This window comes from Eurosta solidaginis, chromosome 1, assembly GCF_040869045.1.
Source record: "Eurosta solidaginis isolate ZX-2024a chromosome 1, ASM4086904v1, whole genome shotgun sequence".
Lineage (NCBI taxonomy): Eukaryota > Metazoa > Arthropoda > Insecta > Diptera > Tephritidae > Eurosta > Eurosta solidaginis.
In genome coordinates, this window is record NC_090319.1 from 62451976 (window position 1) to 62471775 (window position 19800).

Sequence of the window (19800 nt, forward strand, 5' to 3'; positions counted from 1 at the left end):
GCAGCACATGGGGAAAAGATAAAGAAACGTTGCTAACCACGTACAAAGCAATTGGCCGGCCGCTCATGAGCTACGCCTCCAGTCTGGTCGCCCGGTCTTAAAAATATACACTGGAAAGGGCTACAGGCCTGTCAAAATGCTGCAATCAGAACTGCCACTGATGTCTCCTTATGACTCCCGAACACCATCTACATAGTGAGGCCAACGAGCTCAATATTAAAGAACACAACGAAATGCTGAACAAGCAATTGTCACAAACCAGGACATCCTAACAAACAACTGCTTGATTTAGCACCGCCTCCCCGAAGATTAAGGGAACATCACCTAAAGCACTACGACGAGATCCGGCACCTGCCAACACAGCCGTTTGATCCAGGCAAGCATAAGCAGACCATTAGCCACACAGAATCGGTAAACGCATTTGTCAGGACGCGCCCGATGAACCCCGTTATTAATATGCAATATCCCACCCTTGCAGTAGAAGAAAGCACATTACCAAGGGAAACACGTGTCACCCTGTGCCAACTTCGTTCTGGAAACGGTAACAGGTTAAACTCTTAATTGTTCAGAATCAACCCCAGTATACTTAATATATGACCCGCATGCGATGTGTTCCCACATGACACCAACCAGCTTTTCAATTTTAATGTGGAACAGACGCTTCTAACACCCATCTTCCTATGGTCCGCCCCTGTTGAAACAGCCAGTTTCCTTGGACCCCCTTTAGAGGATTTTGATGACAATTTGTGGGTGATCATGTCCATTGAGTGGGGCGAAGCACAACAACATAATATGTATGCTTCGGCGATGTTGATGATGATGAATGAAGCTGCATAAAGAGTATATAAGCTACTCGATCTCTCTTCTTTTGGGAGTAGAAATTTTATAGTGTTTTTCATGTGTTAAAACAAAATAATAACCCACTAAACCAAAGCTTCCGATTTTTTCGGAAATCAGTCTTTTCTAAACAAAGTCGAAAGTCCACGAATTCGCAACGATTGGCCAAACCAGAATCTCCGAAGTTGTCGGATATCAGACTTGTCTGAAGAAAATCTAATATTTTCCGATTTTACTTAACAACTTCGTATCTATTTCGAAAAGAGAAAAACGTAAATAGATTTTTAAACTCAGTAGGCGTTGAAACATTTTTAAATTTCAGATCTTTTCAGATTGTGAGTAGCAAAAAAAGTGTTGTGCATAAAAATTAAATAATAAAATTTATACATATATTTGCTGCAGTGAGTGAAATACAAAAGTAAGTGTGAGTAAAATCATGTCGCGTCAAGCTCAGCACAAAAGCATTAAAAGAGAAACAAAAAAAATACTGGACTCCATTTTTAACAATGAAACTGAAAATCGCGCTGAAAATGCGCAGAAATATAGCACAGACATTTTTGAAGGCGTGCAAGTCGAAAATGCAAACAAAATGGACATTGATAGTGATTTTGACTTGCTATCTGTTTGCCAGAGTTCTTCGCAAGTCAAAGAACCAGAACCAGGAAACGAACCTGAGAGTCTAAGGAGTTTCCTCAAGTCTTGGACAATCAGACACGGTATTTCGCAAATAGCCGGTAACGAGCTTCTCAGTAGACTTCATAAAGTCGAAGGGCATGATGTGCCATGCGATGTACGCACCTTGAGAGGAACTTCCAGAGAAACTCAAATTGCAAGCATGGGTAGCGGATCATATTACCATTACGGATTAAAGAATTCTCTTACTGATTTCTTATACAAAAATATAAAATTGCGCAATTCGAATACAGACACTTTAGAGCTAAACTTCGGTATCGATGGATTACAGATATTTAAGTCATCAAAGCAAACTGCTTGGGCTATAATGATGAGTGTTTCTAATTATGAAGACGTTTTTTTGGTTGGGTGTTATGTGAACTCAGATGTAGAGGGAGTGCGAAGTCCAAAAACAAAGCCGGAAGCTTCCAATATATTTCTACAGCCTTTAGTAGACGACCTGAAGGTGTTGCTACAACAAGGCTTTTATTATGATGAGAACGTATTTTCCATCTCGATTGGAGCTTTTGTTTGCGATTCTCCCGCTAGAGCATTTATTTTAAATATCAAAAGCCATTCAGGTTACTATTGCTGCTCGAAGTGTACACAGAGAGGTGAAAGGTACATGAGAAGAATAACCTTCCCTTCTAACGCAGCGAGTAAGCGAACAGATTCATCATTTAAGGAAAAATTACAAAAAGAGCATCACTTAACTCTCGATTAAAATTTGCTAGAAACTATAAATGTTGGCTGCGTCACTCAATTCCCGATAGATTACATGCATTGCGTTTGCTTGGGAGTTACTCGTCAGCTTGTTAAACTCTGGGTAAAAAATAAAAATGAAAGTTATTCGTTATCAAAATCGCAAATAGAAAACTTGTCCTTCGAAAACATTGTGCTAAAAAAACAGTTTTCTTCTGAGTTTCCTCGAGTGCCGAGAACAATTGATGAATTACATAGATGGAAAGCAACCGAGTACCGATCTTGTCTGTTGTACAGTGGACCGTATGTGCTACAAAACAAACTCGATGAAAAACGTTACCGTCATTTTTGCAAATTGCACTTTGCGACGAGGATCTTATGTCACCCGGAGCTACGCTGTCAATTCAATAACGTGGCTAAAGAGCTCCTTGAAGAATTCGTAAACGACTTTGTGCACCTCTATGGCCAAGAATTTGTAACCTATAATTGCTACAGTCTAAAACATTTATATGGCGATGTTTTAAAATATCGATCTCTTAATAACTTTAGCGCGTTTAAATATGAAAATTATCTTTATCAATTGAAAAAAACAATAAAAAAAGGGATCGAATGTGTTGGCGCAAATATCCAACAGAGTTATTGAAAAAAGTTCCATAATAAAACAAGAGACACACCGGGAATTGTTTCCTATTCTAAAAGGGGCTCTAAAGGACAACACTTTCCGAGCTATCTTATGTGAGCACTTCAAATTGTCGGCACGACCTCCAGATAATTATTTCTGCGTTAATAAAAGGGTCTATATTTTAACAAAAATAACAGCGATCAATAATGACATATGCATCTTCGAAAGGAAGTTAAAAACCTCCAACGTAATGACTTTGAATCCAGAAGTTGGGTTCTGAATATTTACGAGACAAATTGTTTGCTAATTTCTGACAACGAAGAGAAGTTTAATCTAACTAACATCGACTGTAAATATCTTTATTTTTATATAGAAGGGCATTCAAAACACTGCTTTATACCACTGCTGAAAAATGAGTAGCCATTACACAAATGTCCCCGTAGAAGGTGAAGAAAGTGGTGAGTTTTATCACATGTGCTCCTATAAACATTTAATTTATGAATGGAATTTATATTTCTGCAGCTATTTACCTCGGCAATGAAGTAGTAATATTAACACAAGAGTAGCAATGCATTCCTTCTTCAATGGGGCAAACTCAAGGATATACGGAGAATATCACTGAGAACAAACCATGTGAGTCACTTATCTACCTATAAAAACTTAACTTTTCTTGGTACTAGTGCAGTGGCAGAAATTTTAAGATTTTATTTTTTATACTTTTGCAGATAGCGAACATTTGTTAGAATTTATTGTAAATCAAAATAAGGAGCTGATAGAAGAAAATAAAAAACTTCGCGAAGTCAACAATAAAATTTATGAACACTTTGCAGAAGAATTTGTCGGTTTAAAACGATCAATAGACCAAACCTTAGCTGCCTTTAAACGCCAACGCACTTTATGTTCCAAGCTGCCAAACCTTCCCTTCAACGATGTGAATGAAATATTGGATTTTGAAAAAATTTTGCAAAACGATGAAGAAATGCGACAGGAATTGGCAAATATGATAAGTAGTTTAGTTGAAAATGTAAGCCGTTAGAGGTTTAGAAGACAGTATTTTTCAACGCTTTCTCAGGCAATTGAAGTTATTATCACAGGACTATAATCACACCTCTTTACACCCCTTTTAACTACTAACTACATTAAAATGTTTTTTCCCTTTTTTTGGTTCAACAGATAACGAAGTTCGCTAGACAACCGACAGATGACCTCAAAAAATTTATCGTTGCGAACTTGAAATATATATTTAATGACGATTATTTGGCACGCAATTTTTCATGGACAAATGTCAATAACAATATTTCTGTGAAGGATTTTATATGTATTAAACTTCTTAAAGGTACGTTATTAAAATTATTCAGCAAATTCCTAATTCATTTATGTACTAATTATAGAGTCGGCTATGGAAAACATACCCCAAACAAACTACACTAAAATAGACGAGACTTTGAAAAATTTTTTTAATAGTGCCAAGGACCGGTTCGCAAAATTATCGAAAAGAACAAGTACACAACTTGAGGGAGATAAAAGCCAAAAAATGTAGCTAAAAAATGTAGCTAAAAAATTTTAGCCATTTATCTTTTTTATTTTATTAATTTTATTGGCGCATAATCATAGACAAAATAAAATAGGTTTTAAATTTAGTTGCAGCTTTTTGACATAATTTTCTATGAGCTATCTGTCAAAAAAGCTGCAACTAAATTTAACACCTATTTTATTTCGACTATGAATATGCGCCAATATATTTTGGCTTAAACTTGTGTTTAAAAATATCGCTTAATATGAGGAATGCCATCGAAGCTAAAAGCTAAAAAAAAAGTATTAACGCAGCTAAAGAATTTTAGCCATTTATCTTTTTTATTTTATTTTATATGCAATTTTTGAATGGTTAGGAAATCTCTGATTTTTTTTCTCAATATTGAATTCTTATACATATATGTTTATATGTAATTTAATTTAAACTATTTAAACATAATAAATTAAATTGTATTAATTAAATAAAACTAAAATTGTTTTTAATTGGATATTTAGATAGATTTCTTTAGGAAATTTCTTCAAGATTCTGTAAGCACAAAGCTTTACGAACTTGTTGAGACATTTCTTAAAGATTTCGTAACGATCTTACTTTACGAAATCGTTAAGACATTTCTTAAAGATTTCGTGAAAATATTACTTTACGAAATCGTTAAGGCTTTTCTAAAAGATTTCATAAAGAAAGTTCTTAACAAAATCGTTATGACGTTTCTTTACGAAGTCGCGTCAACCCTGTCATACAAATTTCTTTACTACTTCCAAAGAAAATCGGTTCCGATTTCGGCAAATTCTTTAGACACAACTTAACGATTTCGTAAAAAAGTCGCAACAAATTGTTTAGTGGGAAAACAATAAATGTACAAATGTATTTTTGGCAAGTGTTATTCTTTTATTTGTATAAAACTAAAAAGCATGAACATGGAAAACAAATTTAAGTTAATTGTGTAAAGCATATTAGAGTTAAATTCTTAGCATGGCAGTATGCATATTAGGCCTTATCAACAATTGGCTATATCATCGCCCCTTGCTAGAAACATGAACGTAAAAAATCTTAAGGCCAAACACATTTGGCTTTTGCTTCGTTTTGGCGCTAAACGTTGCATCAACCGCTGATTTTGAACACCCGCGTGTATATAACTATATTCGCAAGCCACAGACTACGCAACGGGAGCGCCAAAGTAACGCAAAAGGTATTCAAAAACTTACGTTTAGGCATGCCTTGTCAGTCCATTCTTCATGATGTCTTCAAATTTTAATTTGTTTTGCTGAATTTAATTTATTTTTTTTAATTTCCAAAAACTATTTTGGTTTTCTATCTAAAATAATTATTTTTTATATTTTTTTCCTAATGACAAAAAACCCAAATTTTGTGAATTTCCTTGCGTTCATTGTGGCAAAGACCAAGGCAAAGCCTTTACCCTTTTCGAAAAATCCATAAATTTTTTTACATTCACCTTGTTTAGATCGTAAAAAAGTCTGACTCCCGTTAATCCTAAGCTGTTGTGATTTTAATACAATTTGTAATTGAGCTTAATGGCTGAAAAACACAGTCTTGAAAAAATCTTAAAAAATGCATATTAATTCTTCTGGCAAGATGACGATGTTACGTTCGCCTCAATGTGATGTATTTTTGAAAGAAAGTTCTGAAAAAAGTTGTTAGTTCAAACCACTGTAAATTCATACAAGTGAAAAATCTTTCTATTCCTCCATTGCCATACCTACCTGTCAAATAATAGCTGACAGGTAGAACGGCTGTTGCGAATGGTCAGAGAATGGAAGAAGGGTTTGTTTTTTGCTCGCGGTTATAAATTGAAGTGCCATGAATTGCCCAGTTGTGTTTCAAATCAGCTTTTCTGTTAAATGTATATACAAAAAATCATATTCATTTCTAAAATCAGGTTAATAGATTAAATTTGAGCAGCCGGTTATGCAAACATTTAAAAATATATAAATAATGTAATATACCAGTCGTCTACAAAAATGTTTGAAAAACAATATTGAGCAAATGTTTTAAGTAATCGAACAGCGATTGAACAGGTGATCGAGGCTGTTTACTATTGTGAACGTTTTTATCAAACATTCGCCACTTGTATGAATTCACAATGGTTCAAACATTTGATGAGATATTGAAATACAATTTTTATTTCTGCTTTAAACTTTATTTCGCCTACCAAAAATACTACATACATATATCGCAGCGTATTTTGGTAGGGTGTACTGTAAATATGTATACAGCAGCGAACACGGAAATAGCAGTGGAAATTTTTTTTATCAAGTTTAATTAAATCAATTTCTCTCCTTTTTCATTTTCGATAATTAAAAAAAAAAAGTATATGATTTTTGTAACTGAAACCATGAAAAATAATCTTAAAAATTCCAAAATTCGGGAAAATGTTTCGCAATTTTCGAGCTTTTTAATTAGACTTTACTGAATTTTTTTGGGGTCTACCCCGTTATCCCCAAAATCAAAATCCCCAAAACAAAATCCCCAAAATCAAATTCCCTAAAATCAAGATCCCCATTTTATATGTGAAATAAATTCAAATTAGGTTTAAAATCGTAACGCGTAAATAGTACACGCTTCTGTTAGCTTGTTCGGATTAGAGCCGACTAGCAGTCCTATATATGGATAAGTAAAAATATGTATTGTCAAAACGTGAATATATAGTTATACATACATAAATATGAATGAAAGAGGAAAGAGATATTGCTATTTTTTACACGGTTATGATGTTTATCATAGCACTGGGATTTTGTGCTTGGGGATTTTGATTTTGGGGATTTTGAATTTGTGGATTATGTGTTTGGGTATTTTTTTTTTGGGATTTCGTGGCACTCCCTTTTTTTGAGTATGCAGTTTTGTGGCGCAATCAATTTTAGTCTGTTAAAGTACAACTTAAAGGTCTCTCAAAATACGCATTGACTCTTGAATTTATTTTTTCCAAATGCTGTTTTCGATTTTCTTCCATTTAAAAAATAAAGCTATACGTAGTTCGGAATGGACGAATATAAAACACCTCTAAAAAAAGAAATTTTTTCAACTAAAATTGATTAAGCTACAAAGATGTATACTCGAAAATATTGGAAACCTTTTTTAAAGATTGGTTTGTATCAGTGATTGAAAATGCTATGTCGCACGTTTTATTGTAAACAGATGCATATCAAAAATTTCATATTTCAAGATTTTATGACACCCAAAATAGACGGCTGTTGCGATTATGATCACACATTTAGAATAATTAAGGGGACAAAAGAAACTGTATGAAAAAACAAGTAACGGTGTCTAAGTTTGGGTGTAACCGAACTTAATATATTCAGCGTGAGTTTCAATTGCACATTTCATTTCAGATAAATTACTTTTCTACATAACACGTGGCACCGACCGTTTAAAAAAAATGTCCCCCCATTTCCTCTTACAATAAAACTTGATAAGTGAAATATCATTGATTCAAAACTATTTTTTGCTAAGTTATAGCTTATTATTCTAGCCTGCGACCCTTTTAAACCTTTTAAACTTGTTTTATATCTATGTTGCCGTGGTCTTTAACCGATCCCGTCCATTTTTACTAGACATATTTTCTGCTATAAGCAAATATATGTGTACCCAATTTTGTTACGATATGTAAATTTTTCTTCGAGTTATGGCTCCCGAAACATAGAAAATTGCTTAGAGTTTTGCTTTAAGTGTTTTCCAATTTAATGTTAATATTCAATTTAGAAAGTAAATTTCTATTCACACAAAGCTCTTTTTCGCTAAGATATAGTTTATTATTTTCGTCTACGACCCTTTTAAAAATCTTTTATATAAAAGTGGGCGTGGTCTTTAACCGATCTCGTCCATTTTCTCTAGAAATATTTCTTGCTATAGGGAAAATTTGTGTACCCAATTTTATTAAGATCCATTAATTTTTCTTCGAGTTATGGCTCCCGAAACATAGAAAATTGCGTAGTCACAAAAGCGGCGGTACCACGCCCATTTTTTAAAATTTGAAGTTTTTCCCATTTATTGTTAGAAATCCCCTTGGGAAATGAAATACCAATGTTATAAAGCTCTTTTTTGCAAAGATATAGCTTATTTTATTCACCCACGACCCTTTTATATAAAAGTGGGCGTGGTCCTTAACCGATTTCGTTAATTTTTCTTCAAAGCATTCCTTATAGTAAACAAAACCTCTCTGCCGAAGTTTGTTACGATAGGTTGGTTAAACGATTTTTGATTTATGATTAATAATATTTGTAAAATTGATTTTATCACAAGTGGGCGGTGCCACGCCCATTTAAAAATTTCTTTTTTCAAATTTTTATCAAGTCACAATATCAGTTCACATGTCAAATTTCAGCATACCAGGTGTATTATTTACTAAATAATCAGGTTTTTTGTGTTTTCCAAAATGTTATATATATAAAAAATGGGCGTGGTTATCATCCGATTTCGCTCATTTTCAATACCAATCTATTCTGGGTCCAGATAAGCTCGTGTACGAAATTTGTTGAAGACGGACGGAGGGCATTGCTATATGTATCTCGATTCCTTTATACCTGTACAACCAACCGTTATCCAATCAAAGTTAATATACTCTGTGTGCAAAGCACGCTGAATATAATAAAACTTCGTTTGCGTTTTCACAAAAAATTCTAATTTTGGATTACTTTTGTTTACAATAAAACGTGCGATATTACTCAGGAGTTTTTTTTTTGCCATTGGTCCGGCGCTCTGAACATGATCTAAATTCTGATAGAATTTCGTTTGGACTTTTTGTTTTGCTATTTGCTCCGACCTAAATTACGATGCAGCTCGTGGCAGAGCATAAGGAATGCTATCACTTTTTTATGATACGGCTCTGCTCTATGTTCTGTTCTTGTTCAGAGCCTTAAATTATGGAAAATGAAAAAAAAAAAAAAAATTTAACTGACGAAATTTGATCAAAATTACGCCTACTATTTTCGTATTCGTGCAGTATGTGCTTAGTACTAATAAGCTTGTATTTTATGACAGCAAACTAAGGACACTGCTACGCATCTGAATAGGAGGTACAAAATCTCTCTCAAACCGCGTGGTCGCATAAGCTCCTTTTTGATATGATTCTAGAGATCAAATAAAATCACTCGAACTGAGAGCAAAACTAACCGTTTGTAATTTTTATTATTATTATTATTTTTTAAGTCGCTATTCGTACCGAGTTTTTTATTCGTTCAGAATGATATACAATGAAGAAAAACAGCAAGGAAATATTCAAAAATATTAGTACTGAATTTTCCGTCCCTAGCCTTTTTACATGGTGATTTCCTATCCATCACTTTCTCCTTAACCTTTCCTCCTCGACATTATTAGTCCATTTTTTCTTGTTGTTGTTGTTACGATAAGGTTCTCCCCGAAGGCTTTGGGGTGTGTTATCGATGTGATGGTCCTTTGCCGGATACATATCTGGTACGCTCCGGTAACACAGCCCCATTAAGGTGCTAGCTGGACCATCTCGGGAACGATTTATATGGCCACATTAAACTTTCAGGCCATCCCTCCCTCCCCACCCCCAAGCTCATCATGGAGCCAGAGCCTCGTCTGTTAGTGTAACGGGATTCGCCGCGCGAAGGTGAGTTTGACAATTGGGTTTGGAGAAGCTATATATTGCGCTGGCAACCTGAAGGGTTGCGCTACACAACCCCTTGAATCTGGTATTTTAGTCGTCTCTGACGACAGGCATACCTACCGCGGGTATATTCTAACCCCCTAACCCGTTTGGGGGTCTCATTTTTTTCTCTTTTGCCCTTATCCCTATTCCCCTTCCTCCTCCTCTCTTTCTTTTCATAACTGCCCTCTTTCCTCATTTGTCCTTCATTTAAACCTCTTCTTTACAACTACTTTCATATCTCTCGCTTTTTGGCCCTCAGATTTCCACCTAATCTCCGAAAATAAGCACAGAACCCCTGTTGTTGTAGCAATGTTTCGGCCCACCTAATAGCTGCGACCGAGCACAAATTGTCATCAATATCCTCTAACGGGAATCCAAGGAAACTTGCTGTTTCGACAGGGGTGAACCATAACGAAAGGGGTGTTAGAGGCGTTGGTTCCACATTACAATTAAAGAGATGGTTGGTGTCATGTGGGGACACATTGCAAGCGGGGCATACATTTTGTATGTCGGGGTTGATTCTGGATATGTAAGAGTTTAACCTGTTACAGTATCCAGAACGAAGTTGAGCCAGAGTGACTGGCGTTTCCCTGGGTACTGTTCCCCGAGTTTTTTTGGGTACTGTTCCCCGAGTACTGGATTCACCGGGCAATTCCCGGCATAAAGGTCCGACGCCTGTTTGTGGAGTTCACCAAGGACCTGCTTGTGTTTTTTGCATCATACGGCTAGTTCTCAGGTGCCGTATTTCCTCAAAATGCTTACGGAGATGACTCCTTAAGTCCCTAGGCGGTGCTGGCTCATCAATCAGATGACTGTTGGGATGCCCAGGTTTCTGGGTATTCAACAGGAACTCTTTGGTTAGCATCTCATTTCTCTCCTTGATGGGGAGTATTCTCGCCTCATTATGTAGATGGTGTTCTGGGGACATAAGAAAACAGCCCGTGGCGGTTCTGAGCGCAGTATTTTGGCAGGCCTGTAGCTTCTTCCAGTGGGTAGTTTTTAGGCTTGGCGACCATACAGGGGACGCGTAACACGCAAACGGCTGGCCAATTGCTTTGTATGTGGTAATGATCGTTTCTTTTCTTTTCCCCAAGTACTGCCAGCAAGGGATTTGAGGATTTATTACGGCTCTGGATTTTCGGAACAATTACGGTTGCGTGCTCACCAAAATGTAGATCCTGATCAAACGTCACACCCAAGATTTTGGGGGTGTAGGACAGTCGGTAGCGTAGTGCCATCGACGTGGATGTTCAAAATGGTCGACATTTAGGACGTCCGAGTTGCAAATAGGGTCGCGGATGATTTAGTCGGTGATAATGCCAGGTTTCGCGAGTCGAAAAAACTGGAGAGATCAGGGAGGTAGCCGTTTATTCTGTTGCAAAGCTCATCGATCTTTGGGCCCGGGCCTGTGGCCATTATTGTGCAGTCATCGGCATAAGAAACGATAGTAACTCCTTCTGGTGGAGAAGGTAGTTTTGATATGTAAAAATTAAACAAAAGTGGGGATAGGACACCACCCTGAGGCACCCCTTGTTTAATTCTTCTTGGCTTTGATATTTCATTTCCGATGCCTGCCGACCACCCAGATAATTTGCGGTCCACCTTTTAAGACATGGGGAAAGGGTAGACCCTTCCAAGTCTTGCAGTAACGTGCCATGGTTGACCGTATCAAAAGCTTTTGATAGGTCTAGCGCTACGAGTACTGTTCTATGGTGGGGCTTCTGATTTAGAACACAATTTATCTGGGTGCTAATGGTATTTAGCGCGGTGGTGGTGCTATGGAGTTTTCTAAAGCCATGCTGATGACAGGCTAGCTGCAAATTTTCTTTGAAGTGGGGGAGCAAAATGGCTTCAAGCGTCTTGGCTACTGGCGATAGGAGAGATATCGGGCGATATGACTCTCCTATGTTAGCTGGTTTCCCAGGCTTTAGTAGCGGGACCACTTTGGCCATTTTCCATTTTTCGGGTATGACAAAGGTGGAAAGAGACAGGTTGAAAAAAAAAATGTGCTAAATATTTGAAACCCTTTTTCCCTGGGCTTTTAAGGATCGGCATGGCTATGCCGTCTGGGCCCACTGCTTTGGATGGTTTAGCATGACCGATGGCATCCTCAACCTCTTTGGCGGTGATGGTAATTGGTGACGCGCTGAACTTATGTTTACGTGCGCGTCTGTTGGCCCTCCGTCTATTTTTGTCGACCGTAGAATGCATTATGTATTGTCGGCAGAAAGCGCTCGCGCATTTTTTCGCATCCGACAGCACTTTGTCGCCAAAGGCGATGGAAACTTTGTCATTGTGCCTAGACGGATTCGATAGGGACTTTACAGTGGACCAAAGTTTACCTACACCGGCAGAGAGGTTACAACCGCTAAGGTGCTCCTCCCATTTCGCCCGCTTGTGTTCATCCACAAGCAATCTGATGCGTTGGTTTATGTCCCTTATTTGGGGGTCGCCGGGATCGAGCTGTCTTATAAGGTCACGTTCTCTCGCTAAACATGCGGCCTCTGCCGGGAAGTGGGGCCAAATTTCGGGAATTCTACCGGCGGGAATGAAACGAGCCGAGGCGGATTCAATGACCTTGCGGAAAGCACGCTCCCCTTGGCGGGCATCAGTTGGGATAGGGAGGGCAGCAAAGCGGTTGTCTGTATAGGATTTGTATTCGTCCCACTTTCCTTTTTTAAAGTTAACGAAAGCGCGTTTTTCTGCGACGATGAAGTCGGCGGAACGCTCGAACGAAATAAGTATAGGCAGGTGGTCGGATGCCAATGTTACCATCGGCTGCCAGTTGAAGCAGTTTACGAGTTCTGGGCTCACGATTGAAATATCCGGCGAACTGTGACAGCTTCCTACCATACGTGTGGGGGCGTCTCCTTTTATAGTGCAGAACGTCGTTTCTTCTATTTGATCCGCTAACATCTCACCCCTACTGTCCACCCGCAAGTTTGAATGCAATAGATCGTGATGGGCATTGAAATCGCCTAAGATAATGCGATTATTTCCAGTGAGTACGCCGCTGATATCAGGACGGTATCCACTGGGGCAATAGGTGATAGGAGGGATGTAGATGTTGATGATTTCTAGATTTGCATCGCCCGACCGGACGTTCAAAGACACTGTCCCTGCGGTTGATATCGGGATCAAATATATGATATTACACAGTGTGGTGTATGATAAACGCGAGTCCGCCTCCATTTCCGCTCTCGCGATCTTTTCTGTGAAGATTATACCCAGAACAGGTCTGCAATGCAGATCTTGCTGTGAGTTTAGTCTCTTGAATCGCAGCAATGCGGATGTTGTGCCGCTTCATGAAGTCGACTATCTCTGTGATCTTCCCAGTTAATCCATTACAGTTTAACTGCAGAATTCTGAAGTGCATAGGGGGAGACGTCGTCACTCTGGGAGTAAGTCACGGGTGACTACGCCTTGGTTGTGGAAGGTCAGAACGCGATTGCTGTTGAGGCCCTGGGACTAGACGTCATTGGGTAGGCATTGGGGTACCCGGTGTATCCCTTACACGAGACACACTGACAAGAGTATGACCGTCCTAAAACGATTCTTTTCCGGCAGATGCAGCAAAACCATTTCTCAGGACCGGGGTCAGGAGACGGACCCGGATTGGGTTAGATACCTTCCCGGAGCAAGAGAATATGGAGCAGTCCCGCTGCAAGGAGCTGCTGGGAGGATGAGAATTTGTGGGAGGGACGCAACAAATTAAATGGGGTTACACTGAAATGGCAGTCCTTGGTCGGGAAAAATCCCGAGTCGCTCCGGTACATAGAACCGACGGCCTTGGAAAGCGCACAGAACCCTTCTAAGTAGATAGTGTTCGTAGTGGGTAACCGTATATTCCGCCATTTCCAGGGTAAACTAATAATTACACACATCATATTGGAACAGAAGGCAATCATTTTTGAAATAAAACAGTTGGCAAAAACTATTTCGAATTCTTTAACGTAAAACTGAGTGTATTTGATATTGAAAGGCATGATGGGCGTTTTTCGAACAATGATTTTTGTGTTATATCTTTTTTAAAATATTTAATAATAAGTTTCAATGGTTGACCTTATAAATGTTTATATATATGACATTGAATACTTCATTATGAGACCAATTCGATTGTTATGACGATTTCGATGAAGAACAACGTCGTAGCTCATTTAATTCCTTTAGATCTCTCATAATAGTAAATTTCTATAAGCTGAGTTTTGAAATATTTAACTTTTCTTACTTAATATGAGATATTACTAAGAATAGAAAAGCAAAGAAAATCGCGATAAAAAAACTTATATATTTAAATTAAACTAATGTTATCTTAACATAAATTAGATTTTAGTAGCCACAACGTATAAAAGTAACGAGAAAAGTTTACATGAGCACAGCGTATAATACGAATTCGAAATCAAGCAGTTCACAACAAGGATCTCAATTCATCAATTATATTAAATTAGAGTTACATAGTAAACTTATTAAAAAATGTCATGCATTAACTTTCCGATATATGACTGAGTACATACAGCAGGATACAGAAAAATAGCAGTAGCAAATTTTCTCAAATTTCGGAAATTTAATTCTACTTTTTTATTTTCGATAATTTAAGCAAAAACTTCTTTGAAGTTTGTAACTGAACTATGCAAACCAATCTCAATAACGTTTTCAAAGAAGTTCGTAAGTTTTACGAAAATTTCAAATATTTTATTTGAAACTGAAACTTTTTGAGAATGCAGCTTTGCAGCCCAATCAATTATAGTCTCAAAATACTCGCATTGATTTTTGAAAACATTTTTCCCTTAAGGAGTTTCGGATTATCTTCACATAAAAAAAGTTTCACACTTCGTTTGGAGGAAAACATAAAACACCATTCGGAAATAAAACTGCCAAAAATCAATACGAATTTTGAGACATACAACCTGCATATTTTTAAACTAAAATTGCCTGGCTACTAAACTGCTTATCGAAAAAATGAGCTAAAATTTCGATATTTTTGAATTTTTCGAAAATGTTTTTGAAATTGGTTTGTATAGTTACTGTTACAAAGTTCACTGATGCTATTGCGTAAATTATTAAAAACAAAAAAGAAACACTTAATTTACGAAATTTTACACAAATAGCCACTGCTGGTTTTCTGTTCGCTGCTGTACCTTTCTCACAAACATGAACTAAAAAAACTAAAAATATAAAATAATATTAAATCTAGTAAGGCAACAAATCAGGCCATTAAATTCACGATAAAACAAAAATCTCAATCTAAACAAACCACCCTCTCTCTTCAAAATATCGGCAAGCACGTCGACGCCATATAGTCAATAGAGGAGTTTTCACCTCAAAAAATTCATCATTTTTCGCATTGTATATAAGCATGTGATCATCACTTACTTTAAAGCCACGATGTACACGATCTTTCATGATTGCAATAAATTCTCTATACGATAGCATACCGTCGCCATTATCATCGAAAATAGCAAACACTGTGTCAATCAAATGTTTGCTCAGCTTAAAGCCAGTGCATATTTTTACGGCACGTGAAAATTCACCTAAAAGCGAAATAGCGAAGAAAATTTATTTTTAAATTAGTCTCTAAAAAAAAACTGCAAAATTATCAAACATACTTTGCGATATAGCACGATCGGCAAGCGTATACATGCGCATAGCAATAGCAAAATCCTCAAGATTATTGAGAAAACGACAAAAGTCACGAAACTCTTCGAATGTTATGCCATGCTCCACCTTAATGCGATCCATTAAACGCTCCAAATAGGCATCATACTCCTCGGTATTTAGGTATGTGTAACGCAACAAAATCTTGGCAAAATCATTTTCTGTAATCGCAACATTGCCTTTCGAAAATTCATTAAATTCCAATTCAAGCACCTCAGTTTGCAAATTATCCATGAATTTGTGAAAGCCATCATAGTTGAGACCTTGGTTACCCTTCTTGCCAAACAAATGTATTTGAAGTGTTGTGTCTATGCGATGTTTGCGTTGCAGACCCTCCTCATCGTCGATGTAGTCGTCCTGTGGCCAATTATGAAGAAATTATGTTTTTTTTATTATGGTGTGATGAGTTTTAAGGCTTATTAATGTAGCAAGTGATGAGTTTGTGAAGAACCCTTCCATGCGTTAATTAATTTAAGTAAACAATTTTTGGAGTTGGTATATTTCGGTTAAAACTAGTATATATTATAGCTATGCCATTCGATAAACATCATTAAGAAAATTGTGGTTTCCAAAGGTTTCATAAAGAAGTGATATATTGGAAGTCTTTAAAAGGTCATGAATGACAATTGAAGGAAAGAATCAGTAGTTAGCGAAGAAACTTCGGTGGATCAAAAAATAACTGTACCCCGTAATGGCATAAACTAATTGAGATAGATATAGACTTCTATATATCTTAATAACCTAGGCGAAAAAAGAAATTCATTTAGCTGTCCGTCCTTCTGTCCCTAAACATGATAACTTGAGTAAATTTTGAAGTATCTAAATGAAATTGAGTAAGTAAATTCCTGGGCACTCATCTCAGATCGCTATTTAAAATGAACGAAATCGGACTATAACCACGCCCACTTTTTCGATATCGAAAATTTCGAAAAACCGAAAAAGTGCGATAATTCATTACCAAAGACGGATAAAGCGATGAAATTTGGTGGGTGGCTTGACCTTATGACGCAGAATAGAAAATTAGTAAAATTTTGGCCAATGGGCATGACACCGCCCACTTTTGAAAGAAGGTAATTTAAAAGTTTTGCAGGCTGTAATTTGGTAGTCGTTCAAGATATCATGATGAAATTTAGCAGGAACGTTACTCCTGTTACTATATGTGTTTTGAATAAAAACTAGGAATATCGGATGACGAACACGCTCACTTAAAAAAATTTGTTTAAAGTCCAATTTAAACAAAAAAATTAATATCTTTTCAGTATATAAGTAAATTAGGGGGACTCATGTAACCGTATAAATGCCTTATAAAGTGTGTAAACGTATAAATTTATCTAGTTTACGCACGAGCTGTCAAATTTTGTATGAAAAATCATTTACACAATTTGTATAAATTTACGCGCACATTTCATTGTGTAAACGCGGTAAATTCAAAGGAATCAATCCTTGCAGACATTACAGACGGCATTTTCATCAAAAATCTCCAACATCAGCAAGTAAAGGCTGATTTTTCACTTAGTCTTGGCATTTTTTAATTTGTATAACAATCAAAAAATATTGTTCGGCAATAATACAGCTGATAAACAATCAAGTTTATCAAGAGTATTACTAGGTGCGTTTTTCTCCGGGACCGGACGGTGTTCCTAGCTGCGTGCTTAGGTACTGCGCCGAAAACATGTATGAGCCTACTTTAAAATTATTTGAGCTATCTCTGGGATCTGCGTCATTCCCGGCACTTTGGAAACAGTCTTTTATTATACCCCTGCATAAAAAAGGTAGTAGGTCAAAAGTTGAAAACTACAGGGGTATTGCTAAACTTTCAGTCATTCCTAAAGTCTTTGAACAGATTGTCACCAATCAACTGCAATATCAGTGTTCTAGTCTTTTATCTCCATGCCAACACGGTTTTATTCGTCAAAGGTCAACCACTACAAATTTGCTTGTATTCACCTCTATAGTTATGGAAGGATTTTTAGCGAACAAGCAAACGGATGTCATCTACACGGACTTCAGCAAAGCATTTGATACCGTCAACCACGAGTTGCTTATTCATAAGCTTGATTTACTGGGCTTTCCGTTTCACCTATTAATGTGGCTGAAAAGCTATCTTTCTAACCGGACCCAAAAAGTCCTGTTCAAGTGCAATCTGTCGGAATCGTTCGGAGTTTCCTCCGGCGTACCCCAGGGAAGTCATCTAGGCCCTTTGCTCTTTGCCCTTTTCATTAATGACTTGCCACAGACAATATTATATTCCCATACTATAATGTATGCGGATGATGTAAAACTTTGCTACACTTACTGTCCCACCGATTTGAGTTCCTTGGATCTTCTTCAGGCCAACTTGGACTCGTTCCAATGTTGGTGCACAACAAATTTATTAGCTTTAAATTGCTCTAAATGTAAGCATATGACATTTCACCGAGTGAAGCCAGCATTGAAATCTTATGTAATAGATGGTACGCCTTTGGAGCGTATATCTATTGCAAATGATCTAGGTGTTCTTTTTGATCCGAAATTGAATTTTAACATGCATATTTCATCTTTAGCCAACAAAGCGTTGGGTTTACTTGGATTTGTTAAAAGATGGGCTAAAGAGTTCGATGATCCGTACCTCACTAAGGTTCTTTACACATCGCTGGTTCGTCCATTACTCGAGTATTGCTCATGCGTTTGGTCCCCTGTTTCTCAAAAGCATATAAAGCGTCTTGAGTCAGTTCAAAAGAAATTTTTGATATTTGCATTGCGCGGCCTTAATTGGGACTCAAGTCTCCACCTTCCTCCATACAGAAGTAGACTTCTTCTTATTAACTTACCCACTCTGGAAAATCGGAGAATATTACTGGGGGTATTGTTCATCCATCAGCTCATTATTGGAGAAATTGATTCCGCGGACCTCCTCAGCCGCTTGTTTTTTGCGGTTCCCCCTAGAGTATCCAGACACTACGTTCCTTTCTATTTACCCCTTTGTCGACGAAACTTTGCTAAAAATAATCCTCTTCTTATCTGGTGCGCGCACTACAATGACTTGTATAGCTGCATCAGTCTTGAATGTACTTTTGCCACTATACGTAATGCAATACTTGCCTATCTAATTTAAGAGATACAAGCTAATTTAATTTACCGGCATTTTATTCTTCGATAAAAAAACAGGAACTATCTCGCTTAAGGATGGAGGAACATTTATCAACATGTCTCATTATGAAGGAACAAGACAGTACTGTGTTGATTGGAATCTGGTGCATTCCAACAACGTAAAAAACATGCTTTTTCAAGAGTCACTGACCGGAATCGTATGCATTCCGGCAGTATAATCTTATGGGTCAGGCATCGAGCTGATTGGAATCCGGTGCATTCCAACAACACAGGTCATGTTACTTTTTTATGCCTTGTGATGGCGTATCCTCATTACACTACTCTTAGCACTGCCGGATTCCCATGACATGCTGATTGGAATCTTGTTGCATTCCAACAGGGAGATTGGAATCCACCGCATTCCGAAATCATGCTGAGCGGAATCTGATGCATTCCGCCAGTATAAGATTTCGGCATAAGATCTTATTTCTGCTCATATTTCTTATTATTATTATATTCTGAAATTAAATAGTAATGTTCATTAATATTTCTTTGTTTGTAATATAACATTGTTGAAAGCTCGATATATCTTAAATTTTATCTTTTGAGTTGTATATTTATATATCTTTTATATTATGCAGTCGACCATAGTTTGTCGTCGACTTTAAATAATAAATAAATAAATAAAAAATAAATATAACAGCGTGTGTAAATGGATATAATTTTACACCTTATAAGTTTATATGCTATCATGAGTCCCCCTATTATGTCAACATTCAACTCCAGTAGTGATATGGTGCAGCAAAATACAAAAATAAAAGAAAATTTAAAATGGGGCGTGGCTCCGCACTTTTTCATTTAATTTATCTAGAATACTTTTAATGCCATAAGTCGAACACAAATTTACACATCCTTGTAAACTCTGGTAAGGGCATAGCTTCTATGACGATAACTGTTTTCTGTGAAAATAGGAGAAATCGGTTGAAGCCATGCCCAGTTTTTATACACAGTCGACCGTCTGTCCTTCCGCTCGGCCGTTAACACGATAACTTGAGCAAAAATCGATATATCTTTACTAAACTT

At 37.1% G+C, this 19800-nt stretch overlaps 1 protein-coding gene across 7 annotated transcripts in view; it reads right to left on the reverse strand.

Annotated features, from left to right (window-relative positions):
• Window positions 1–19800, reverse strand: part of MICU3 (Mitochondrial calcium uptake 3) — a 66255-nt gene that overhangs the window by 16083 nt on the left and 30372 nt on the right. For all 7 annotated transcript variants that reach the window (XM_067756615.1, XM_067756593.1, XM_067756604.1 and 4 more), the window contains 2 exons: window positions 15600–16005; window positions 15367–15524 (listed from right to left, as the gene is read on the reverse strand). In XM_067756615.1, the coding sequence (XP_067612716.1) occupies window positions 15367–15524; window positions 15600–16005 (564 nt within the window). The remainder of the gene's footprint in view (window positions 1–15366; window positions 15525–15599; window positions 16006–19800) is intronic.